Raw genomic sequence first — 27,804 nt, 5'->3', positions numbered from 1 at the left:
GTTTCCATGGCCCTTGGAAGTGATGGTTTCGAAAGCCAATCAGAAATCGAAGGTGGGACTTCCGGCGGAGGCAGGGGAACTGACCCAACACAGTGTCTAGAGTAGGGGAGACCCAAATCGGACAGTAGCCATGCCGCACAACTTCAAGCCGGGAGATTTGGTGTTCGCAAAGATGAAGGGATACCCACACTGGCCTGCGAGGGTATGAGAATACTTTGTAAATATAAATCATTGCTGAGTAGGATTGCGAAGAGTATGGGGCGTGCAGGCGGGAGAGGAGCTGAAAAAGGAGGGGCAGAGATGGATAAGTGTTTAGGGTAGATGGAAAGTTACTGGTGAGATGTGATGATAGACTAGGAGTAGATATCAAGTATGGAGATACAATTGGAAAGCATGATAAAATAAACGCATGTAGACGAGCAAGTTATATTAAATGTGGAATTGCACAGGGAAAGTAGGGCAATGGAATGGGGTAGTTGTGAGAGAGAATTCTGAGGGCTTGATATGCTTTCATCCTGCAGAGATCCCTTCCAGTTAGCTACCTGGCTATTGTACCTTTCCAAAAAAAGTAAAAATTTGAATAGCAGCAATGAAGAGCAGAAAGGAAGGTCTATAATTACAACTTAAAATGCCTATGCTTTACGAGCAGTTCATAATGGAGTTGCTGCCAGTCAAACCGTGTAGAAGTGGTACGTCAAGTGGCAAAACAATCAACTTTTGATCTTCAAAATGTTGCTGGTGAAGGCTCTGTATGTATTAACCATAAAAAAGATTTTCTTCTCTTGGCAATGCATGCTAAGAGCAGAAACCGGAGGAGGACAAATAGAAGACAGTAGGACGGAGGACTGCCCGAGGTGATAGAATAGTGATATATTCTGTAACTGGTTTAGGAATTTAATAGTGCTTCCTAGGGTCAAATATTGGAGGGGTGTTTTCTCAACCACTTTATTTATTCTTAATAACTTGGAAGGGGGCGTTGAAGGCAACGTATCTGTGCTGTGTTGGCTGATTACGCTATGGAGGACAGTTTAATCCATGCAGGATGTATCATCCTTGTAGGGGCTATGGACAAACTGACAATCTAAGCATCTAAGTGGCAGGTAAGATTTAATGTAGATAACCGTAAAGTTAAGCATTTTGTGGTTTCAAATATGCTAGGTACGATTGTTACTTTTATCTTAATGGGGTTATTTAGTTGACTTGTTGATCGAGAAGGACATAGGAATACTTCTAGATACTTCTTGGAATATTTCTAGCAACCAATGCAGTTTCAGTACTGGTTCCACCCACCTGAAGAGTGTTCTGTCTCACTCTGCAGCTCTCATGGGGAATTATTTTAGGGGTACTATGGACCCTTTGAAGAGGGTTTCTGTTTTAATGGTAAGTTGGAGCTTCATGGAGATATTATAAATGTAAAATTTCCTTATTCACCAGTAGATCATCAATTGAGATTAGAAGAAAGGAAGTTTGAACTTGTGTTACAGAACGGGTTGTTATGGTGACATTGTGGAAATCTCTTCTCAGAAGCATTTGTACTTGCAGTCAGATATGCTAAATATTTCGATGAAAGCTTTGGATGGCACTTGTGCAAGTGCGGAAATACTAGTCCCTTAATAGTAATACACAGAATAGTGTTGATCCAAGGAATAGTCTGATGTACATTCTGGCGAAAAGGGATGATTTCAGATGTCTAAAGACTTGGGGAGCAACACAAGCATGAGAAATGTTCCTGGGTGGTGCAAAATAAGTGCTGTGATTGGTCATTTGGTAGGCCTTATGTGGACTGTCAGCCCACAGAGGCTATACACTTTTTTTTTTTTATGCAACAAAAACTTGCCAAGAAGGTAATTCAAGCCAGTAATTCAAAAATAAGCAACTGCTTTGAGGCCACCAGGAGCAACATCCAAGGGGTTGGTTGCAACATGTTGCTTATGAGCCACAGTTTAGGGATCACTGCTCTTGTAAATCAAATACCTTAAGGGCATGGACACATGCGGTTTTACGGGCACGTAACGTGGCACGGGTTTTTATAAAAGCCGACCGCCGCATGAATACTCTAAGTGGTTTCAAGCTTAGGCAATGGCACACTAGGTTAGCGTATTTACGTGGAGGTCTGCTTTTTTTAAAAACAGTGCTGCGTTACCTGGCCCTAAAATCGCATGTGTGTCCATGCCTTTAGAAAGACAGGACAACAAACTAGAGGCACAATTGGGTTTGTGTACATTTGGTTTTATAGAGCTATGCTTGAAGCAGTTTAAAAAAAAAAAAAACTCCCATTTGTCAATGAAGTCGGGAGAGTGCTGTTATGTGGATAGAGAGATAGAGAACCTGGAGTCAAATGGTTGGAGAAAGAACTTCAAGAACCTCCTCCATTAGTTATGTTGCAAAAGTACGAGTTTGAGTTTCAGGGGACTGTCCTGCATACCATCAGGTGATCATGGTTATAGTGAAACAACACTGGATAGATACAGAGAATATAGAAGCAGTTTAGGGTATTGTATACTTTTTTCAATGAAAATGGACTGTGAGCAATAATACACGTAAAACATTGAAATGTAAGGCATATGGTAGTTGCACAGTGACATCTTTAGCATTGTAGGAAGACCCTACAGTCCTAAGACTGACCATGTATTATTAATTATTATTACTGTAGTCTCTATTGTAAGGAACCTTAAGCACTGGAAAATTTGTCTGCAAAAATATAATTCTAAGCAACTTTCAAATATATATTTATTGAAAAGTCACAGTGCTTTTAGACTATGGACACTCAGGCTGAAAGCTCCGGCTGTTGGCAGCCTTTGTATTTTTGTAGGCTGAGAGAAGCAAATCTGCTCAGTGCCCCCTTTATTTTTTTTATTTTATTTATTTGAATCTGATCAGCCTGTGTAAAACTTTTTTGGAATCCGATCAGCCTGCATGCAACCACACACAGCGGAGCTGAAGCCTCCGGGCTAACCTCCGCTTAAGTTCCGCTGTGTGTTATTTTTTGAGATGACTTTGCTGTATACTTGCTCTTTGAGGTTTACTTGGTGCATTAGTTCCTTTTTAGATTCAAATAAAAAAAAACTTGATGTACTTTTAATTTAAAATGTGTTATTTTGTTGCATTATTTAGTTTCTAATCAAATTTATTTGCTTCCATTCTCCATTAATTAGATTGATGATGTCAAAGATGGGGCTGTGAAACCTCCTCCAAATAAATGTCCAATATTCTTTTATGGAACCCATGAGACGTGAGTAGCAAACAACTCATTCCTTGTGTGATGTTTTACATCTCAGTTTAATGTGTTTTCCTCTTATTTTGTAGTGAAAACTAGTTATTACTTTGTGCTTTATCAGTGTGTCGTTTTTTGTTTCTATAGGGCTTTTTTGGCACCCAAGGATCTTTTTCCATATGATAAATATAAAGATAAGTATGGCAAACCAAACAAAAGGAAAGGATTTAATGAAGGTCTCTGGGAAATCCAGAATAACCCACAAGCCAGCTATAGCTTGCCTCCTGCAGTAAGTGTGTGAATTTTTCTAAACAACTATCTTTCCCTTAATAATCTGGATCACTCACTACACTAACCATGTGGTTTTGTGCTTGCTGACTTCTCACCTCAAGTTAGTTTGCTGTCTTCAGCGTCTGTTCATTTTTCATTAGAACTTAATCCTTGCTGTGTTAAAGCCATTGTTGCCCCTTTTTGACTATTACTTATTTCTTCTCTTAGTCTGTCAGCTCTTCAGACAGTGATGTTCCTGAGGAGAAGTCAACAGCCAGGAGTGATGAGGAAGAAAAGCAGGAAGCCAGTCAGCCAATTCTTCCAACAGCTAGTGTTTCAGCTAGTGATGAAGAAGGAAGCGAAAAGGAAGGACTAAAAAGAAAAGAACGTATAACAACGGTACACTATACAAGGGGCTGCAAGGGTCTCTGAGATCAACACTGTCTGTAGGCATCAAGTTGCTACAAAGACAAGCAAACTGCTTCAGAAAAGCAAATGTGAAAACGCTGTACAAACATTATTTTAATTTATTTGGGTAGCACCAAAATATGCAGGATTATGCATCACTTTGCAGAGATTATTTATTTTTTACCTCAGCCAATTAACTTGCTTCCAAATTTTCTCTACTGCACGCTTAAGCAAAGTAATTTTTTACCTGCCTGTAATTTTTATTACCCTGTGAGTTTTGAAAGTTCCTGCAGTCCCCTATGTTTATACAAAAAACTGCTTTTAGTCTATAATTTCTAATTTATCAGTTACTACTGCTATGGGAACCCCATCAGGAAACCCAATAACCAGAAAGGCATAAATTAGGATATACCATAGAGTTAATTTTTAGCAAATAATTCCAATTTTAAAAATGATTTCTGTTTTCTCTCTAAAACAGTATGTACTATATAATAACTAAGCTGTATAAATCCATACTGATGGCAAAATAATTCTATTGGACTAATTTAATGGTTTAATATTATTTTGTGGAAATAAGGTATGGTAATCCAAATCACCCCTTATCCGGAAAACTTCAGGTCTCAAGCATTCTAGATAATAGATCCTATATCTCTTCATATTTTGTTCAGTTTCTTACCACATATTTACATTAAAATAAAAAAAGAAAACTGGTTTCCAATCATCCATCATTAGTATTTTATTCTCAGATAAGCAAGTCATCTATTTTACTGGCATCACAAATAAAACAGTGGGTGATCTGCAGCATTCTTTATAGGTGTCTAGCTAGCCTCATTTTAGAGGGTTTTATAAAGTTTTCTGACTACTTTAAAGTGTATACCATAAATTAATCAGCAGACATTTGTTTAGTCATTTTGGATACAGAGCCAGATCACAGTATCTAACTGACTAGTGCTCTCTGCTATTGACCTTAACAAAGACATTTCAATTTGCAATAAGTTTGCAGTGCTGTTCATATTTGCGTACTATTCTAGCACCTTTCCTTATCCTCTTATTACTTCCATCATCAGGGCAAATAGCAAATTGGCTGGAGCACTTCTGTAAATCAGATCTTACCACGCCCTCTAGTCCAACTTCACAGCTGCAGTAGCCATATTGAAAAGATATTTGTAGTCCGACTTAAGTAAATAACAAGAGATTAGGCATCCTGATATCATTTATCAATGTAAACTATTTTGATTTTGATAAATGGAGAATTATCGGCGTCTTCCCCTTTTCCCCATGATCATCTTCTTTCACTGGGGGTTGTTTTTTGTTGGCTGGTCACATATGAACTTTTATGTAAGTCCTTCTCACTCGCCTAGAAATTAAAAATAAATAAATAAAAGAGGCTGACCATGTAAATTAATTAATTATAGATTGTTTCTGTTGCACAAGGGTTTATAAGACTTCTACATGTTCTTATAACCTTGGTTGTCTAGTAGACACAAGCTGATAAACCAACAGCGGCCATTTTTAGAATGATAGGAAATGTCTGGTACATTTTCAAAGGTCACATGCTACAGATAGTTGATAAGTGACAACACTGATTTTCAACACACTTTTTTCATCACTAGTGTTTTCTTATCTTCTGTAGGCTCCAAGTGCCAAACGTACAAAACATTCGTCCAGTGAGCAGGAACCAGACAGTGCATCAAGCTCTAAGGAGGAGAATTCAGACAGCGACCAGGTGAGATTCTTTGGAAATTTGACATTTCTTTTGCATTATTATTGATGAATTGATTTTTGTTTATGTAAAAAGGTACATATTTTATGTAAAAAGGTAATTTTTTTCTTTTTGAATTAGGACTTCACCCCAGAAAAAAACACTCCTCGAATTCAGCGAAGGATTACAAATGTAGGGGAAAAAAATAAGGTTAGTAGTTTTATTTTTGCTCAACAAAAATAGTAATTCATTTAACCTGTGATCATACATGGCAATGCATACAAAAAAAATGAGACAGTTCTATTTGGTTTTTTACTCTCTCAGGTTTTGGCAGAGTCTGAATCTGACTCCAAATCTGAGTCAGAAGATGAAAAAAAGGAACTGAAAAAATCACCTTCTTCCTCCTCTGCATCTTCCCCTTCTTTGTCATCCTCTGATTCTGAGACACCTGTAAAGAAGACCCCAAGGGGACGTCGACCTGGTGAGTCAAGCTCTTCTTCCATAAAATTGAATGTGGGTCATGGATGGGCCACATTCATGATTTCTATTCATCATATCATAGCAGAGAAACCTGCACCTAAACCACGTGGCCGAGGACGCAAAGCAGAGCCCATCCCTTCAAGTGACAGCAGCGACAGGTGAGAATCTTAAAGACTTACACACTATCATTATTTAAACTTATTTATATGTTGTCTCAAGGGAGACACAGGGAATGAATGGGTTTAAGCTCCACCCTCTAGGAGACAGGATACTTAGAATTAATGAAGAGGGCTTTTGGTTGTATAGGTACTCCGGCTAAACCCCACACTACACCAATCACATCAGTTTTTAAGTTCTCATCACCTCAGAAAAGCCTGTCAGAATATACTGACACACAGGGCTACCTGTCTTCCTTATGGTACACCTCCTTTGCTGATGGCCCACCGGAGTCATACCCTAGCCTTAAAAGCGGCTATGCAAACTACCTCAGGCATTCCTGTAACCCGTGCAGGGGAAGGCAGCTGGCCTGACCGGTGCGGAGGGACAAGTGAGTGATTTAATTAATACTCCGGCAGTCTACTCCCCCTGGTTGCTCTGTCCCTGCAGTTATTTTCAGCAACAGCCCGTCTTACACGGAGGGTGAGGCACTATGAGAATGCTTTCTCTAGTACCTGCAGGCTGCGCTCTTAGTGCCTGTGGTGGTGCCCCACCCCTCCGGTCCCCTCCTTACCCCCTTCTAAGACATCCACTATCATCAGCGAATAGCAGGAGGAGACAAACTTTGGTTTGCGCCTCAGGTGCAACGCATGGACAGCTCGGTCTCATTTGGAGGCGGAACTTGTGTTCCAGACGCCATTTTAGGTCTTGTGCCTATTCTGTAACGCGATTCACTCCTCTGTGGGACGGTCAGGCACTGCTAAACACGCAACCCTCCACACCATCTGTTGCTGCTCAGTATAGGAAGCCCTCATACTACTTTCCACTGCCACACAGCTCCTGCTACTACACATAGCCCTCAGAAGGAACCATAGCCACTGTTGAAATGGCAGAAGATAAGTGAGGGGGACTTTTTCCCGGGGGGGGGGAGAGCAACAGCAGCTCAAATTACTTATTTATTTTGGTTTCAAAAACTGCCCGTCCAAAATACCAGGGTGCCAGGCGAAGCCCCTTTGCAGATCTTGTTCCAAGGGGCAAGCCAATGTTTCTACCCCAGGAGCTTCCCTCAACCCCACGACTGCTCCATCTGGGAATATTGCTGGAAATTGTGCTCAACAGGACAGTGTCGCTGGCCCCTCTACAGAACCCCCAGCTCCTCTTTGGGCAGTTCAACTCTCACAGTCCTTAGCTTCCCTACAGAGTCTGCCTTCTATTGCAGATAATTTGGGCAGAGCACTGGTCAAGCTTGGTCAAAAGCCTGGTGGAAAACGCAAGAGATTAACTGCTTAGCAAAATACAGGAGAAATGGAATTCTCCGGAACGGAAGTTTCAAGCCACCCGAAAATTTCCAAGTCCTATCTCTTTTCTAGGGACCTTGTGGACAAATGGTCAATGCCTCCGACAGTAGATTCCCCCATCTCTAGATTGTCGAGGTCCACAGCTCTTCCGGTCACAGATGCTGCAGCCTTTAAGGGCCCATCGGATAAGCGCCTGGAGGGATTCCTGAGAGTGGTGTATTCATCGGCCAGATCGACCCTTCGTCCAGTGCTGGCCTCAGCCTGGGTTGCCAGAGCCATACAGGGGTGGTTCCGAATCCCTTCTCACAGGTATTCAAGAAGGAGTAACTAGATCAGAGCTCGTATCATTGTCACAATCTATAGTGGAGGCATCTGCCTATCTGTGATGCCACCCTAGACACGGCACAGATTACTGCATGTACATCAGTGCTATCTGTGGCATGTTATGGCTGAAAAATTGGACAGCTGACACTAGCTCAAAGAAATGCTTAACTTCGCTCCCATTTAAGGGATAATGTCTGTTTGGAGAAGAACTGGAGAAGATTATCTCCCAGGCCACAGGGGGGGAAAAGCACATTTCTTCCTCAATCAAAGAATACATCCTACATCATCCAGGAGAGGAATATTTTTTCGAGGCCAGTCTGGTCGATTTACAGAATGATACAGCACCCTGCAACTTCAAACTTGCGCTTAAAACCAGCCGAAAAGGGCCCCCAACATGAAAACCAACAAGTTCCATAACAAGCCCTCAACCAACAAGGCCACTTCAGGCTGACGGGGCACCCCATCCAGAATTACAGCAGCCCATAGGGTGCAGGCTGCTGAAGTTCCGGGAGGTCTGGAAACAACACTCGTCAGAGTGAAAGTCAGTGAAATTATTGCCGAAGGCTACCACCTGGCTTCTCTTCCTATCCTCCCAGAAAGTTCATCATGTCCAGACTTCCCACCAGTCCTGCCAAGGCACAAGGCTTTCTGGACTGCATCCACAAAATGGAACAAAGTGGAGTGATCATCCCAGTGCCCCCATCAGAGACATTCTCAGGTTTCTGCTCCAACCTGTTCCTAGTCCCAAAGAAAGACAGCTCATTCAGGCTGGTGCTGGACTTGAAATTTCTCAACAAGTACATCCGGTTGGTACGATTTAAAATGGAGACCCTGCAATCGGTAATCCGAGGGATGGAACCGGAATAATTGCTGATGTCTCTGGACATCAAGGATGCATACCTCCACATACCAATCTGGCCACCTCATCATCGTTTCCTGAGATTTGCCTTTAAGAATTGCCACTACCAGTTTGTGGAACTCCCCTTCGGTCGATCATCAGCCCCCAGGGTCTTCACCGAGCTCATGGTGGTGACAGCAGCAACCCTAAGGCTACAGGGAATTTCCATGACACCCTACCTGGACGATCTTCTATTGAAGGCCAGGATGAGAGAAAAGAGCGAAAGGGGATCTCCGGAGGGCAATCACTCTCCTACAAGACTTTGGCTGGACCACCAGTTGGGACAAGTTTAATCTTTATCCCCTCCCCATGCTGCCTCGGGTCCTAAAGAAGATCAGGCAATCTCATATCACGATAATTGTGATAGATAGCACCCTATTGGCCCATATCACGGCCCATTCGTCTAGCTCACAGAACCGACCTGCTGCGTCAGGGTCCCAAAGCCCATCACTACCTGAGCCTCTTCGCTTTGATGGGATGGCTGTTGAGGCAGCCATCTGGAGAAGAAAGGGAATAGCGGATGATGTCATCTCCACAATGTTAAAAGTCATTCAAGCCCACATCGTCCAGAGCGTATCACAGAATCTGGCGCAGCTACTGGAATTGGTTCAGAGAAACGCAATCACCGTCAACAGAAGCCGCCTCCTTCCTGGAGTGCAACATTCCAAGGGTACTATCCTTTCTCCTGCGAGTCCTGCAGTTAGGTCTTAAGCTTAGCTCCCTGAAGGTTCAGGTTTCAGCACTGTCGATACTGCTCCAGTCACGACTAGCCATGGAGAACCCAGTCCATACATTCCTGCAGGGAGAATATTGCTCCTCCGTTTCGATCACCAACTCCAGGATGGGACCTCAACATCGTTCTGAAAGCCCTTTTGGTCCCTCCCTTTGAACCTTTAGGGACAATTTCAAACAAATGGCTAACCTGGAAGTGGGTGTCTCTGGTGGCAATTTCATCAGCCAGGCGGATATTGAAAATTGGTGCCTTAGCCTGTGATCCTTCATTTCTAGTATTCCACAAGGACAAGGCAGTGTTGCGCACAGTGCCATCATTTCTTCCAAAAGTGGTATCTTTTCACATAAATCAAGAAATTGTGGTACCATCACTGTTTCCGGATCCTAAGAACAATAAAGAACACAGACTTCACAACCTGGACGTGGGAGCATTCTGTTGGTACCTGGAATGATCCAAATCCTTCATGCATTCTCAGACTCTGTTCATACTACCTACTGGTGTTCGACAAGGCATGGCAGCCTCTAAGGCTTCGATTGCATGATGGTTAAAGGAGACCATCAGTCAGGCCTACATATCCAAAGGAAAACCACCACCAGAGGCTATTCGAGCTCAATGGGAGCCTCCTGGCATGGCACAATGTGCCTCCTTGGATCAGATCTGCAGAGCATCTACCTGGTCTTCGGTGCATACATTCACAAAATTCTATAGTTTAGACACATTCTCTTCAGCCAAGGCGTCTTTTGGCCGCAACGTGCTGCACTCAGTGGTGCAATAACGTGTCTTATTCCTCGCTCCCACCCTGCTGTTCTGGGGCTGCTTTGTTAAGTCCCTATTCATTCTCTGTGTCCCCCTTGAGATGACAGAGTAAACCGGATTTTTTGATACTCACAGTTAAATCTGTTTCTCTGTAGTCGATAAGGGGGACAAAGGGCTTCCTGTCCCTATATCGAGTTAACTGTAAGGAAAAAGGATTCCTGGTTTACCAGTTCTGCAAGTTAAATGTTTTACTCTGTTTTCAGCAGTCTCTTGGCACAAACTGATGTGATTGGTGTAGTGTGGGATTAAACTGGAGTACCTGGCACACCCCCTTCATTAATTCTAAGTGTCCTGCCTCCTAGAGGGTGGAGCTTAACCCCATTCATTCCCTGTGTCCCCCTTATTGACTACAGAGAAACAGATTTAATGGTGAGTATCAAAAAATCCTGTTATCTATTCTAGTGCTTTTATTTTTGGGCCATCTTTTTAGCTGCAATCTTTCCTCAGTGACAGTTCAGTAGATCGGATAAGTGAGTGGAAAAAGAGAGATGAGGAGAGAAAAAGGGAGTTGGAAGAGCGTAGAAAGAAAGAACAGGAAGAACAATTGCGGCGGCTGCGTGAAGAAGAAAGGGAGGAGGATGAGAAAAAGAAAAGGGAGAAAGCTGAAAAAGGTGACAAAAGTGACTCTGACAGTGACAGCAGCAAGAGTGAAGTCACAGCACCTCCAAAACCAAGAAAGAGTTCATCCTCTTCTGACTCTGAAGAAGACAAGAAGCAAGTGAAAGAAGTGAAGCCTGTAGCATCTGAAATTAAAAAGGGCAAAAAGGACAAAGTCAGGGCGATTTCTGATGATTCTGACAGTGACAAGAAGGTAAGAAAAATTGACATCTGAGGAAGAAAAATATTGTGTTTAGGAATGGTGATGCTGCTTATTTGAGTTTTCATTATCCAATGTACAGCAACTGCCTTGCCTTTGCAGCATTTTAGTTATGTTTATTATAATGAATGTGTTATGGCAAAATATATTACTGGACACAGACTGGTATACGCAAAGGTTGGAATGCTCAGTGAAAGGAACACTTTGATGTTTATTTTTGTTAATGTTTTTATTCATTTATATTTCCTACTAAAATTGCTGGTACTATTATCCTCCATATTTTAGCTTAGATTGGGGGGCAAAAGCACCATGGAGCTAATTATCCTGCAGGTGGAGAACATACACTAAAAGGTTAATAGAGACTCCTCTTGTTCAGTGCTTCATCCCCTACCTACCTTCTTAAATTCTCTGTTTTTTTTTAATGTCCTTGGAAGGAGGATGGATATCCTGGTGGCTAAGGGAGCAATGGTCAGGGCAACAATCAGACTATGTCCTTATAGTGACTTTCTCTGGCCTACCCCACACCCCTTCCCACTCCATGTACAGCTGCAGGCATCAGCTCCCACTCTAGCCCGTAGAACCTCCCAGCCTTAAGTTTCCCCATGCCCATGGTAGATTTACCTTTCACTTTCGCAAAAGCTGGTTAGGTGAGTTAGAATTCGAGTTGGTCCTCTCCCTTTTATTTGCAGGACTCCACTTTTGGCCATATCATATAACGCTAAACCTGGACTACACTAACTTTTGGTCCAACCACTCCATCCAGTAACTAGATTATACAAAACTACCTCAATTCCTGTGATAAATGCAGCAGCGTTTAAATACCCTCTAGATGTCATGTAAAGCTATATTCACCACACTGACCTATATTTTCTATGCATGGATGTCCATGGTGATTTAGGTATAGACTGAGCACAGTGGCGCAGCTTATAGGGTCAGCAAACTCTTCAACAAATATGCTCTTCCTAGATTGTGGGTCCTAATGCCTATATCTACACGTTGGGCCAAGATGCAGCCAAGCTGCAAAAGTCTGCACTTTCATCTCCCAAGCTATGGGAGGGAGGAGGACCTTACTCCTCCAAAAAAAAAACCAAGCGTAATAACCACTGTCCCTTTTTCTGCTTCTTTTAACCAAAGATCCAAACTGCAGGTGTCAAAACCTGGACAACCAACTGACCCAGATAATCCTCCAAACGGTAGTATCTTGGTCCTTCTCCAAATCTCTCCTACCTGAGAAGGTGCTCACCCCCAAAAGAATAGAGTAGCCATCGGAACTATGTCAAGGAGGTGTGGTGAAATTGGGCACATCCCCAGCAGATATTTTGTTCCAAAAGATAGGCACTTCTAGGATTCATTCAGAACCTGACTTCTGTCGAAGTTGTGCCAGTCCTGTGCTTAAAGGGTCACTTTATCTGCACCTGTCACTTCAAAATGGAATTTGTTAATTTAGTACTGATATCCATTGAAAAGAACAAATTCATGTCAGTGCTTAACGTCAATGACTTCTACCACCACATTACTATACATCCTAATATAATATACATCATGAGAAGTTTCTTTGTTTTTCTTGTAGCACTCAGAATTCGTTGTCATCCCCTTCACCACTTTTCTTTGGATGATAATGGCAGCAGCACTGCCATTATCCAAGGCTTCAAAGATCATCCCTTACCTTGAGCCCTCAGATGACCTAGCCCAATTATATATAGCCCAGGTGATAGTCGCTGCCATAGATGGATCATAAACTGACAGAAGTCCAGTATCCTCCACCTCACAACAGAAGGAGTACTTAAGACAGATCTTGGTTACAGAATTGGCAACGCCTTCTGGCACAAACCATCATCCGCAGATTCCACATGGCCAATCTCAATGGCACTTGTACTTTATGAACCACTCCATGGCTATCGGCTTAGATGCAGGGGTGAATGGGCGGGCCTGATAACACTCCAGAATCATTGGAATCAGCAGGAAAGCTCTCTAGCTATGAAATGTACTGGAACCCAGGGGCAATTTCTGAAAATTATATCACTGGATGGATATCCTCAGGGACCATCAAATGTCATAAATCATCAAGGACGAACTCACATTCAAATGGTCAAAGCAAAGAGAATTCTATGCTTGGCAGAATACATTCTGACTATTTCAGCAGTATGCATAGCTGGTGGATTTCTGGCTGGCAGATTTCCTCAGTCAGGAGACAATAGACCAGTGCAAATTGAGCCTTTATATTGAGGTGTTTCAGACATTTGTAAATAAACGTGGTCTCCCACAGGTAGACCTCCTGGCTTCAAGGTATAACCACAGACTCCCCAAGTATGTAGCAAAAAGCAGAAATCCACTTCTTTCACAGGGGCCAGTCAGTGGGCTTTAACAGCGTGGCTCTTGAGGTTTTAATTTTGACCTCACCTAGAGAAGTGCTACCAGCCATATTAAAGTGAAATACCCCCATTTTGACATAAACTCTTATGTATTAAGGTACAACTTTCATCCCTTTTTGCACAGACAATACCGTACATGATTCCTCAGACTGAATGGAAACTACGATAGTCTATCTCTGACTTGTAGGAACCTTTTACCAACCTCCCCTGTACTTGGCTTACATTCAGCCCCTTCCTCACATTTGTGAAAAAAATTGGTGTTTACCGCACCTTCTAATCAAATGTCACTCCCAAAGGAAGTCCCTTAACCGAGAGCACATGAGCCACTCGGTATAGATGTGCTGACAACTCCTTTAATAGAAAATAATCTCGATGCTCACAGAGGGAAACAAAAAAGAGAGGAGTATATGGTGTCGCACTATCTATTTGTGAATTTAAGTAAGTAATTGTGTGTTCAAAATAATGATCAGCTAGTTGATCATGGACAAAGAGTAAATTGATTATGTTAATTGGTGAAATGTACTTGTGTAATAAATAAAGTTAAATAAATAAAGTGGAAAATCTTCGGAAATTCATTGTGAAGTGAAAACTTTTAAAGTGCAAAGTGCTTATTGTGGACAAGATAGGACCCACGACTAGTAACCCATAGATGGAGAACCTGATAAAATATAACTTTTATTAACTCCTAAAATTCATCAGTAGTGAGAGGGAAAAATTCATAAAATCACTTAAAACACTTAAGAAAAGGGTGGGAATTTGATCTGAATTATGTATAAATAGGGGTTGCAGCGTAATTAATTCATTAGACTGTTCCCTTCTAGATCTTGCGTCACCCAGTAGCCCTATAATGAATCGATGGGGTATATTGAGAACAATGCTCAGCGTTCGTGATGATGGTGGATGAGAGGAGAATGGGGGTTCAGTGATATAGTGAGAGTTAACTTTTGGGTCAAGCCCTTAAACTCCAAAAAGGCCTTTGAAAAAGCCTATACTCGGCGAAACGTGCGTCAGGCACTGCAGCTCCGCCGCTAAGTTCTTTAGCGGTTTAGACAGGGAAAAAGAGAACCGCAACGAAAGCTCATTAGTGGGATTTAAAATGTGGGGAGGTGGAATGGAGGAAACTTGTTACTAACGGGGGTCTGGAACTTCAATGAGCACTTGTTTAGCCACTCTGTCGGTACAAGGTGTTGCTTTTCTTAGCGTCTAGGGAATAGGCCATACCTTATAGGTGCCTCTGAGAGGACACAGTGGTAGTTTAAAACAAATTTTTGCACACCATACTGTACAGTGGTGGATCATTTTCACCTTCATCTTATACAGGGCGTTTGTGTCCTGAGTGTATACACAGCGCAGTTTGAATCACAGTTGTGCTCACTTAATACTGTCATTAAACAGTTCCATTCTCAAACTCACCCCCAGGAGAGAGTTTAAGGGCTTGACCCAAAAGTTAACTCTCACTATATCACTGAACCCCCATTCTCCTCTCATCCACCATCATCACGAACGCTGAGCATTGTTCTCAATATACCCCATCGATTCATTATAGGGCTACTGGGTGACGCAAGATCTAGAAGGGAACAGTCTAATGAATTAATTACGCTGCAACCCCTATTTATACATAATTCAGATCGAATTCCCACCCTTTTCTTAAGTGTTTTAAGTGATTTTATGAATTTTCCCCTCTCACTACTGATGAATTTTAGGAGTTAATAAAAGTTATATTTTATCAGGTTCTCCATCTATGGGTTACTAGTCGTGGGTCCTATCTTGTCCACAATAAGCACTTTGCACTTTAAAAGTTTTCACATCACAATGAATTTCCGAAGATTTTCCACTTTATTTATTTAACTTTATTTATTAACAAGTACATTTCACCAATTAACATAATCAATTTACTCTTTGTCCATGATCAACTAGCTGATCATTATTTTGAACACACAATTACTTACTTAAATTCACAAATAGATAGTGCGACACCATATACTCCTCTCTTTTTTGTTTCCCTCTGTGAGCATCGAGATTATTTCCTTCCTCACATTTCCCATTGTGAAGTGATGTGTTCTGAGCTTGATGTTCCTAGTGAATGGTGCACAGATTCTCTTGAAAGCAGATACTTTAAATGGGTTGTTTCCCTTCCAAACATTTTTTTCAGTTAAGTTGTTTTCAAATTGCTCACCAGAATTAAATACTGTTTCAATTGCTTTCCATGTTTTATATCTGACCATGTTTCCAGAAGTAAAGTTTTAATGTTCCTGTCTCTGATGTGTTTGGCAGCTCAGTAATCCAGGTGCAGATTCGGAACTGTAACAGTTTGCTAGATTACATTATACATCAATAGTATCCATGGAACCTTTGTATCAATTGTTCCAATTGCCTTTAAAGGGGTTGTTCACCTTGTGAGTGAACTTTTAATATAATGCAAAGTGATATTCTGCGATAATTTAGAATTGGTTTTTATTTGTGGGTTTTGAGTTATTTAGCTTTTTATTCAACAGCTCTACAAATTGCAATTCCAGCAATCTGGTTGCTACATTCCAAATTACCCTAGCAACCATGCATTTATTTGAATAAGGGACTGGAATATGAATAGGAGAGGGCTTGAATAGAAAGAAGAGTAATAAAAAGCAGCAATAATACATTTGTAGTTTACAGAGCAGTTGTTTTTAGAAGATGACTCTTAGACAGTGACTCTCATTTCCCTATAAAGAAATATATGAAGCGCATAATACATAATGTCACTTCCTAAAGTTGCAAAGTCTGATATCCAGATTAACTCCCAAACCCTTCTCACTTAAAGATGTCCCCAACACAACTTTTTATCCTGTATAACTTGCGTGTACAAACATGAAATTTAAATTCGCCAGCTTTCTTCAGTTCTTCAATTTAGTCCAATCAGTTTGCAAAGCTGCTAAATCCTTCATGGAGCTTATATTTTTGCACAGTTTTGGTATCATTAGCAAAAATTGAGGCATTACTTACAATGCCATCCTCAAAACAATTTATAAACAAATTGAAAAGCAAAGGACAGACCTCGAAAGGGTTCTCCATTGACAACACCGATCCAACTTGAAAATGTTCGCACCCCTATGCTAATCATTCTCTATCCAAACATAAATAGTAGTATTATTAATTGCCAAATCCAGCATGATAGAAATGTATTTTACTATTTTATTAACCAGTACTAAAAATATTTGTCATGGAATAATGCTTAAAGGGGTTGTTTACCTTCCAAACACTTTTCAGTTCAGTTGTTTTCAGATTGGTCCCCAGAAATAAAGGATTTTTTCAATTACTTTCCATTATTTATTTTTTACTGTTTTTCCAAAATCTAAGTTAAAGATGAATGTTCGCATCTCTGGTGTTTGTCTGGCAGCTCAGTAATTCAGGTGCAGACTCTAAACTGTTACAATTTTGCAACATTTCATTTCTCAGCAGCATCTCTGGAGTATCAGCAACTATTGTATTAATTCTAACAGCTGCCTGTAATAAAACTCATGGATTCTGCTCAGTAGAGACAAAGATAAGAAATGTATCAACTAAATGTATCGATTAAGAACAGTTTACAGGGTTTGGTGACCCCCCTCCCAAAGCTGCTTTAGAAGGTGAAAAATGACACTTTACACTTCAATATTAGAAAAACATTAGAAAGTCGCACATAGAAAGTAATTGGAAAAAGTCATTATTTCTGGTGATCTATCTAAAAACAACTATTTGTTTGAAGGTGAACAACTGCTTTAATACAAAATCACAAACCCATTTTATTCCACTATGCCTTGTACAATGAGAGGATTTTGAGCTCCGTGTATCATATAAAACAGTTTTACAGGATCCTGCCCCCCCCCCCAGCTGTACCACCTGTAAACCCAGATGGCTGCCAGGAATGTGCACACATTCTCAAATGAGGAAGTTTAACACAGAGCTGGTAAAGTGGGTAAATAAATTGGGTAGCCTCTCCCCATATGTCGCCAAATTATCTGGGTAACAAATTTTTTTAAAAGGTATCTAAACACAAATATAGTTTTGGGACATACTTATTCATAAACAACAGGTAATTATGCTATCTTGTATTCTTGCTTATCTCGTAGAGACTGTTTTACTTGGATATTTTGATATGTGTGTACTCAACAAAGTGGAGGATTATTTTATCTTTCAGGTAAAGAAAACAATAAAGAAACCGAGGCCTGCTGAAAGTGCAAGAAAAACAAACCAGAAGGAAAAACGTGGAGAAAGACCAAGGGGAAGGTAAAAGGATGAAATTGTGTTGTGGAGAAACTAATTAACAGAAGTGTGGAATTGTGATTATTTTGGGCATTGTAAAGTAAGCTGTTTGTGCTTGCTTTATGTAAATCAGAATATTCTTTTTTAGACCATCTAAAGTGGAGAAGGAGAAAAAGAAACCAGAGATGATAAACTCCCGAAGAGTGGTGAAAAAAGGTGAGTTGGAGAATTTTTTTTTTTTTAAATACATTTTTATAAAAAAAAATCCACAGAGGCATTCATGTGACATTTATCACGGCCCATTTCAGCACATTCATTAAATTACTATGTTGCTCATTTGTTTTTGTTTTTTTATGAGCCAGAGCCTACAGTGGAAGAAAGACTTCAAAAGCTTCATAGTGAGATCAAATTTGCACTGAAAGTGGACAATCCTGTAAGTAGATGCAGGCTATAACATTAAGGACATCTCACTCTTTTTTTTTTTTCTTTTTTTTTTTCCTGTTTAGTCATTACAGCAAACCTAGACTTTCCCATCTTTCAGAATGGCAAAGGATAAATATATAATCATATGTAAAATAAGGCTTGTGGTTAGGTGCATACACCCGCTGTGTATATACCATTAATTTTAGCCATGCTGACTTCCAATCCTCTTACTGCAGAGATCTCAGGTCTATTTATTATCAACCCTGGATCAAATACATTCCTCTGGTATGCTGGCCTTAAAATTTCATCTGTAGGTTTGCATCGAGTCTTGTGTGAAAACAGCTGAACTGGTTTTTTTGGTTTTTTTTGATGAGAGAATTGTCAGGAACTTGCTTCAGCTAATAGGTAATAGCTAATCTGTATTATCTTTTTGGTGTAGTGGGTAAGTGTAGATTTAGTAAGTGTTATGATGAAAAACAGTAGAGATCTGGCCTTGGATATTGATTAAAATGGTCCAGGTAGGATGCTAGTGTTACAAAAAATAGATTTTTGTACTTAACGTTAAATCCTTTTCTCTTGTCCTACATTGGGGAACACAGGCAACATGGGGATGAAGATCCTGTTGCTTGGAGAAAGGACACTAAAATGTTAAAGTGGCTCCTCCTGCTCTGGGCTTCATCCCTCGCCTACCTCCTCAATCCTCCGTTTTCTGACCGAAGAAGAGATGACGCGCCCTACCAATTGCCCATGTGAAGAGAAGGAGCACCTCCCCAATGCAAGCTAAGCATGGTATGAACCACCTGCTGTTTGAACTTGTTGGTATTTGAACAATAACACTATATTAGATATTAACTGATCAACGTTAACTTGAACTAATACAGGGAGGGAAGGCCTGTGTTCCCCAATGTAGGACAAGAGAGAAGGATTTAACGGTAAGTACAAAAATCTATTTTTCTCTTGCCTAGATTGGGGGACACAGGCACCATGGGGACGTCCCAAAGCTACCCATGAGGGCGGGACTTTTTTACCCCTAGTGTTCAGGGAATAACCGCCTGCAACACTTTCCTCCCAAAGCTTGCTTCGGCTGAGGCAAATGTATGCACCTTGTAGAATTTGGAAAAGGTGTGTGTGGATGACCACACTGCAGCCCTACAGACCTATTCTGCTGAAGCCTGCTGGCGAACTGCCCAAGAAGTGCTGAGCGAACGAGTAGAATGAGCTCGAACCCAGAAGGGTGTGACCTTATCCATCTTGCAATGGTGGCCTTAGATGCCTTAAGGCCTTTCCATGGTCCTTCTGGTAAGACAAAGAGGTTGTCCACCTTCCTTATGCTCTTGGTAGCCTTGGTGTAGGTTCTAAGAGAACGAACCACATCAAGGTTGTATTACTTCTGTTCCAACTTTGTCTTTGGTTCAGGACAAAATGAAGGAACCACCAGGTCCTGGTTAAGATGGAATTCTGACACCATCTTAGGAAGAAAATCTGCGGTAGGTCTCAACACTGCTTGTCCTTGTGAAAAATCAAAAATGGTGGAAGACAGGATACAGCTGCTAGTTCTGAAAATCGTCTAGCCGAAGTGATGGCTAGTAGAAAAACTACCATAAGAGTAAGCAGAGGTAATGGAATTGAATCCAATGGCTCAAACGGTTGCTCTTGCAATACAGAAAGTATCATATTGAGATCCCAGGGAGGAATTGGATGACGGTATGGAGGTATCATCACTTTATGCTCCCTGGAGGAAGGTCTTGATGTTGGCCAGCATTGCAAGCTGCTGCTGAAAAAGGATAGATAAGGCTGATACCTGAACCTTCAGTGAGCTGAGCGACAGGCCTTAGTCAAAACCCTCCTGCAGGAATAACAATAGGCTACCTTCGTCCCAGGACTGTTGGTCTTTGGCTTTAGATTCATACCAGGATATGAATGTCCTCCATACCCTGTGGTAGATGCTTGCCGAGACGGGCTTTCTGGCCCTTAGTAAGGTCGGTATAGCCTTTTTTGAAACTCCTGATCTGGCTAGGATTAGGGCTTCAAGTGCCACGCCGTTAAAGCCAGCCGTGGTGAACTCGGGTGGAGGATCGGTCCCTGAGATAACAGATCCCTTCTGTCTGGAAGGTGGAATGGTGCATCCACTAATAAATTATAAACACTGCAAATTCAAGAGCGGCGTGGCCAGTAGGGTGCCACTAGAATTGTTTCTACCCTTTCTGGTCTTTTATTCTTGATTACCCTTGACAGAAGTGCCAGCGGTGGGAACACATATGCTAGGTGAAACTGCCATGGAACATCCAGTGCGTACACTGGGCCAGCAGGTGGTTGCTTCTTGCTATGAGCCTCGGAAGCTTTTTGTTGTACTTGGATGCCATTAAGTCTACTTCCGGAGTGCCCCACCTTGCCAGAATCAGTTGAAAAACCTCTGGGTGTAGGCTCTACTCGCCCTGATCTAAGGTCTTTCGGCTGAGAAAATCTGCTATCCAATTTTCCACTCCTGGGATATGAACTGCGGAGATAGCTGGTGTTTTCCGCGCACAGAAGAATTTGCTGTGCCTCTGCGAGGGCTGCTTGACTCCTTGTGCCTTCTTGGTGGTTGATGTAAGCCACCCCTGTCACATTGTCTGACTGTATTCTTATAGGTAGATCTCGAAGTCTGTCTGACCAGTGGAGCAATGAGAGGTGGATCGCTCTTAATTCCAGGATGTTGATGGGGAGTAGTTGTTCTTTCTGTTACCACCATCCCTGTTCTGTTAGGTCTCCCAATACTCCTCCCCAACCTTGTAGACTGGCATCTGAGTTTTCCTGACTGAAGTGTTGTTGGTCAAAGCCACCAATTGATTGAGGTTCTAACTTGCTCTGATAGGGGAATCCTGCAGTCTTGGGCCGCTTGCTTCCTCCTCTGGTGTTGGAGTATCAGTCTCTGTAAAGCTCTGGTGTGGATCTGCGCGTATGGAATCGAGGGGACAGATGACACCATAGTCCCCAGCACTCTCATGGCAAATTGTAAAGGTACCTGATCCGCTTTCTGCAGAGCTGACAGGAGCCCCTGCATTGAGGTGTTGGATTTGGGAAGGACAAGCCCTAAATATTCTGTACTCTGAGAAGGTATGAGTCCAGAGACATTAGGACCGACTAGATGGATTCCATCTTACAGTGGTGCATCTTTAAATGGTCATTTAGTGTCTTTAGGTCTAGCACCGGGTGAAATGATCCATCCTTTGAAACCCTCAAAACATTTGTCAATAGGATCCTTAAAGGAAGCCGGATCGGCTTTGACAGTCTCGAGACTGGTGGGTGCACTGTTGGGGGTGAAGACCAACGGTCTGTACAGTCCTGAGTAAAAGGATGTTTGAGGAAAGCGCTTGGAAAATTGGACTCTATGGTCCAGCATTTTCCATTGTACTTTAACAATGTCATCCAGTTGCTCATAGGCTGGAAAGTTTCAAGAAGACTTCTTTTGCCTCTTGAAAATGTTTTTGGTTGGCTCTGCTGAAGGTGGGGTGTCTTCTAGACATAGTGCCTGTAATACTGCCTGAATCAGGCTCTCTACCTCTCTTTGTGATCTAGGGGCATCCTGATCAGATTCATCTCCAGATAGAATCTGTCCCTCTTCCCCTGATGCCTCTTCCTGTTCATGAGTTGATACAGGTGGGCCGACTGCTGAGTGACCGGTCTGTGAGGCTGTGTAGGACATTATCTAAAGTCTCTGGTATTAGGCTAGGTTCTGTAGAACCACTAGAGATAGAGCGAGCGCACACCAATTCAGAATCCAAACTCGTTTGATTAGCCATCGCAGAGCTGGCTGGTAGGGCTGTGTGGGATTGTAATTGTGCAGTGACTGCTGCAGGCTTATAGGCTTCACATATTGGCTCAGCCGAAACGCTAGCAAATTTATGTTTGCAAGTAGCACATGCCAAATACGAAATTGCATTGGTGGTACGTGCAGTTGCCTGCTTGGGAAGGGACTGGTCCTCTGCCCTGCCTGTCATGGCTATACTATGTAAATAGTGCCACCCAGTAAGTAAGGATATTGGGGATTATTAGGAGAGTCCAGAGGAGTGAAGGAGTGAACCACCTGTCCCTTAGAGTGTGATCTGTGGAGACAGAGGGTAGTAGTGAAAAACCCCACAGTAGGTCCCATAGAGAGAGTGAAGTGTTAATCCCTTTAGAGAGAGAGGAAGGATAAGGGAAGTGTAACTACCTGTTCACCAAGGTAGGAAGGAATGGTGCCTTGTTCTTCCCTGTGAGGCTGGAAACACTCGGTGCTGGAGAGAGATGCGGATCCAAAATGGCCACCAGAGAGGTTTTCCCGGGCTTTTACCATAGTAAGGTGGCGCCCGTGAGGCACATGTGCAATGACGTAGGCGTGGTGCTAAATAGTGACGTGAAGGGTCGCTGGAAATGGCGCTGAGAACCCAGCAAAGAAGTAAAAATACGGTTACAGGCGAAGAGGGATAGAAGAAGCTGTGTCCTATGTCCTCCTTTAGGGAATTCTCTGTCAGAGAATAGAAGTGAAACTAAATGCCTTTCTGCAGAGCTGACAGGCAGCAAGTAATGGGGGGGAGAGATGAGGGAATTTATTTACCTCCTCGTGCCATCCAGGAATGCTCAATAAAAGTTGTACCCTACGTTGTGGCTACTAGTGCAGCCTCCAGGGAGCGAGAACCAGTTGACCAGGGTAGTGTGGAGCCCCCCAGCCTGCAGGCTCCGTAGAGCGGGAAGGCTACAGAGCATCTTCAGATCAGAAGTCCTTGGCTGGAGGGATTCTGGAAGAGAAACCCTGACCCCAGTAGTGGCATGATATTGAAATCTGTACCATCGCTCCCAGCCACCATGTGTCCGTCCTCCTTCAGAGGACACTAAAAGAAAACTGAGGATTGAGGAGGTAGGCAACGGATGAAGCCCAGAGCAGGAGGAGGAATAGCCACTTTAAACTTTTAGTGTCCTTTCTCCAAGCAACAGGATCTTCATCCCCATGGTGCCTGTGTCCCCCAATCTAGGCAAGAGAAAATGCATTTGTTTCATCATATACTTGCACTATAAGGCTGGCACACAGTCTTCCTTTTACATGGTGTTCCTTCTGTAATGTTAGTACTTGAAGGGGACATGGCCTTGAGTTCCAGGACATACAGTCTCTAGCCAGTTGACTGATAATGCTGTCCTCTAGGCATAATAGCAGAAATAACATTCATCAATGCTAAGCATAATTCATCAAATTTTAGGGTAGGGGTCCCCAAACTTTCTTTTACACATGAGCCACATTTAGAAGTAAAAACTGAGAATAAGCCAAATAAAGATGTAAGATGTTCCTGGTGGTTGCCAAATAAAGCCTGTGATTGTACACTTGGTCTTTATACTTGACTCCAAGTTAGGAATTAAAAATCAGCATATGCTTTTAAGCCACTGGGAGCAACATCAAAGGGGTAGTGTAAGGAACATGTTGCTTGCATGGCACTGCTTGGGTATCACTGTGTTAGGGTATAATCAATTTTCAGAGCCACAAAATTTCTATTCACCTTTTGGGTATAACTCCTGTCTATCCATATTGTATACCTGTGTTCTAAACATCACAAAGATGCCATGGCCACCAGTCTTATCTCCATTGCAGTACAGTAACACCTTTTTTATTCTGTTGCTCAGGACATTAAGAAATGCCTAGATGCTTTAGAAGAACTAGGAGGACTACAGGTGACATCTCAGATCTTGCAGAAAAACACAGATGTGGTGGCCACACTTAAGAAGGTAATAATCATACTGAAAATTAATGTTTTTCCTTTATATCAAATTATCCCTTTGTTTCCATATTGTTTTATCATTAATTATTAATTTTACAAGCCTGTTTGGCATTAGCTTTTCTTCAATTAAATGTCTGCATTTAAGAGTGACATAATTTATTTATATAAGCCCCGTAGGTGTACACAAACAGGGGTACAGTTCTAAACAGACTGTCCAAAAATTCTAAAAGTCCCAAAAGATTTTTAGACATAATAAAAGAACTAAGGGCAAAGGTACATTTTTGCACTCTTTGCAGATTTGTGCTTCTCCTTGCAAGTAAATGGTCAAATCTCAGGTATGAACTTTAAAGTTTAAATGTCAGCCTTAAGAGAAACTGTATATGATAATTTTGTTTTTAACATTATTTTGGTGTAAGGGAACAATGCTATCTGGTAGGATCACATTGACCTTAAATAGTAACTCATTCTTTGACTTATAAAATAAAACATTTTATCTGCTTTCTTAATTGTCTTAATGATTTCCCAACCACCAGATCCGGCGCTACAAAGCAAATCAGCGTGTTATGGACAAAGCTGCTGAGGTTTATTCCCGAATTAAAGCTCGTATCCTAGGCCCCAAGTCGGAGTCTCAACAGAAAATAGCAGAAAAGGTCAACACTGCAGAGAAAGGCCCAGAGGATGAAAACCAGACTGGCAAGGCTGGAGAAGGTTGGGTCCAGCGTTCCTTTCTTTACAGCCAAACAAATCCATAAAATCAAGTTTAGGTTCCTCTGATATTCAGATGATTTAGGTTACCAATTCTGCATAATGACTGAGCTCTTATTGCCACAGCTTCATAATGTGTACTTTATACTTATTGTAGCTTGATCGAACTATAAATCTGTAGCTCACTGTACATTTGAATTGGTAACTTTAATAATGAAACTGTTCACTTTTGATTCCCCAGATATGGATGCTTCAATGAATGGAGACTTTCTGTCTCAGAGGACTGAAACTGCTGGTGATAAAGAGCAAGAGCTGGAAGGGCTGAACCTAGACAACAAAGCAGAGATGGAGACAAAACAAAACAACCAGTGAGTATTACTGATTTAGGTTCCGGGGGAGACTGTGTGATTTTGTGTTATGTTTGTGGGTGAATTTTCTGTAACGTGTATACACAGATTTTTTCTTACGCCCCGGATGCTCAAAGCAATCATATTCTTATGTATTGGCACATTTATCAAACAAGAAATATGTCAACTCGTAACATTTTCTAAAGTATTTAACTGCTTTTAAATCCTCATGATCCCCCAGTTTGATATATAGTAGATTTTCCCCTAAATTTGACATCATTTTTGCTTAAGGGTCAGTGGGACTCATTTATAAATACTGGGCAAATTTGCACCTGGGCAAGAACCCATAGCTACCAATCAGTGATTAGCTTTCAGTCAGTTTCAGGTTGAATACTGAAAGCAATAATCTGATTGGTGGCCATGGGTTACTGCCCAGAAGCAAATTTGCCCAGTGTGTTATAAATGAGCCCCAGTGTCTACATTTAGGCCTTTGGATCTGTAATGTGTTTTTTCCTGTCATCCTACCCCACAACAAATAGTTGTTACATGAAAAACATGACCAGTTACTAGCCTAAATTTAAAGTTGCTGTTTCTCAGCCTGCACCCTCTTAAACCCACACCTTCTAAACCTCGGGCCCAAAATGCTATGAAAATCATTTTTTATGTTGGACTCTCAAAAGAGTTACCTTTCTTTCTTTCTTTTTTTTCCTGCAGTGCTGAACATAACAATAACCCTACAGAAGAAACCTTTGAACCCAGACCCATTTCTTCAGAGAACCAAAATAGCTGAAGAGCTGTATTGCACCTTGATTTAATCTCCGTTACTGCTGCAGCTGTTCTGTTCAGTAGTTTAATGAATTGCAGCTGTAATGTTTCCCCACCCCTTAGTGGTCAGTTTGTATCTGTTCATTTGGCTGTTTTTGTTTCTTTCAGTTGATTTCCTATGTGATGAATTGGCAAGAAATGACTATAAAAGGGTTTTTATAAATAAACAATAATTAATGTATCCTGTCTTCTTTCCTGTTAAAAATGTAAAGCCAAATATACTCAACTGGGCAAATGTCTAAGTTCCCAAATTAGTAAAATGGTATTAGTAAAATATTATAATGGTATAGTATAGTAATAAACAAAATTATAATCTCAAAATAACCTCAATAATACACTACCAATACACTACATCCAGCCATTTCAGATCATATATCATTATATAGGCATAACTTCCCTGACTACATTGTCCTGAGCCCATTGCTTGTGGGGGTAGTGTCCAATCCCAAATAGTAGAAATTATCTTGCTTTTGAGAACAACCTTGGGTCTATAGAAGGCCTGGTAAGGGCTGTCCCATTGATAAATTACTGATACAATTAACCAAGAAAATGTTTTACTCACTAATAACTGATTAATTAAGGTTGGTCGTGTTGCACACAAATGTGGATTTCTGCAGCGGCAAAACATTAATTAGAGATCTCCTGGAGCCACTAGCAGGCAAACCTGTAGACGAATTCCAGTCAGCCTTTGAAGAAAGGCTTAAACACGTTGTAATGTGGCTAGTATTTTCTGGAAGGTACAAATAGCAAAATGGTTTTATTGGCATTTTTGCCTGGCATAGGGAAATTGTCATTGTCCAATCTCTAATGTGAAAAGCAGATTTGTGTACTCACAGTTAAATCTCTTTCTCTTCAGTCGCTTGGGGGACAAAGGAACAGTGGGTATAGCTGGTACCACTACGAGGCAGGACACAACAAAGTAAAAATAGAACTAGCTCCTCCCCTGCCATCTATACCCCCCAGAAGGCGGAACCCAGTTCAGTTTGTACCATAGTTATCACAATGTAACCAATAACCTGTAACTTTTAACTTTAATGGCAGCAGATATATTGAACAGACCATGTCTGACTGGTAGCGAAAGCCCCTATCCAGGGAGGGAAGTCCTGTCCCCCCCCCAAGCGACTGAAGCTAGACATTTAACGGTGAGTACACAAAATCTCCTTTTCTCCATTGTCATCTTGGGGGACACAGGAACAGTGGGGACGTACCAAAGCTGTCCCCTAGGTGGGAAGGATAGCCTTACATGGAAATAGCTATTGCAGCCTGAAGAACCTTCCTACCAAAGTGTGTTCTCAGAGGCCAGAAAGATGTCAAAATGATACCATTTTGTGAATGAGTGGATAGATGTCCATGTTGGTGCCCTGCACAGCTGTAAGGCTGAGGCTTAGTTTTGGAATGCCCTGGAAGTGCTCATCCCTTTGGTAGAGTGTGCCTTGAGGCCCTGAGGGGGTGGTTGTCCCTGTGCTGTGCAGGCTCGTTGTATGGCCTGTTTGATCCAGCGTGAGATGGTGGACTTGGAAGCTTGTGTGCCACGTTGTTGCCCCGATGGCAAAACAAACAAGGCATCTGCTTTTCATGTATCGCGTACCCTGTGTGGATAGAACTTGAGGGCCTGGACTGGATCCAAGGAGTGAAGAGCTGCTTCCTTTGGAGTGGAAGGCGAAGGGCAGAAGGTTGGAATGGTAATTTCCTGATTCAAGTGGAAGGATGAGACCACCTTCTGCAGGAAGGAGGGTACTGTGCAAAGTACCGCCATATCATGGTGGAAGACCAGGAAGGGAGTTCTGCACAATGCTTGCTGAAGCAATTGCCAGGAGGAACCTGGTCTTCCAGGTGATCCACTGCAGGGATACCAAGGCTAATGGCTCGAATGGTGGTTCCTGCAGAACCAAGGAAAGATCCCATGTAGGTGTTGGTGCTCGAATCGGAGGGGCCAAATGTTAAGCAAGCCCAGTGATAGACCCATGGATAGTCCATTCTGCAGGAATTCTAGTAGACTGGGAATGAAAGAAGTATGTGAAGTCCCGGTTTTTCTGGGAACAGAAAAACCCTTGCTCCTCAGAATCTGGTTC

The 27,804-nt window shown here is 41.8% G+C and overlaps 1 protein-coding gene across 1 annotated transcript; it reads left to right on the top strand.

Annotated features, from left to right (window-relative positions):
* The first annotated feature begins 15 nt into the window (after positions 1 to 15).
* Positions 16 to 25,913, top strand: hdgfl2.L (HDGF like 2 L homeolog). Its single transcript, NM_001091663.1, has 16 exons — positions 16 to 202; positions 3,156 to 3,232; positions 3,362 to 3,503; positions 3,713 to 3,883; positions 5,526 to 5,618; positions 5,736 to 5,804; positions 5,919 to 6,075; positions 6,157 to 6,232; positions 10,747 to 11,110; positions 17,642 to 17,730; positions 17,855 to 17,922; positions 18,069 to 18,139; positions 23,761 to 23,862; positions 24,389 to 24,563; positions 24,802 to 24,928; positions 25,622 to 25,913. The coding sequence occupies exons 1-16, from the start codon at positions 131 to 133 to the stop codon at positions 25,695 to 25,697; spliced, it is 1,929 nt and encodes a 642-aa protein (NP_001085132.1). The 5' UTR covers positions 16 to 130; the 3' UTR covers positions 25,698 to 25,913.
* Positions 25,914 to 27,804: the final 1,891 nt, after the last annotated feature.

This window comes from Xenopus laevis, chromosome 1L (genome assembly GCF_017654675.1).
Source record: "Xenopus laevis strain J_2021 chromosome 1L, Xenopus_laevis_v10.1, whole genome shotgun sequence".
In the NCBI taxonomy this organism is placed as follows: Eukaryota; Metazoa; Chordata; class Amphibia; order Anura; family Pipidae; genus Xenopus; species Xenopus laevis.
This window is presented reverse-complemented; position numbering and strand designations above follow the sequence as displayed.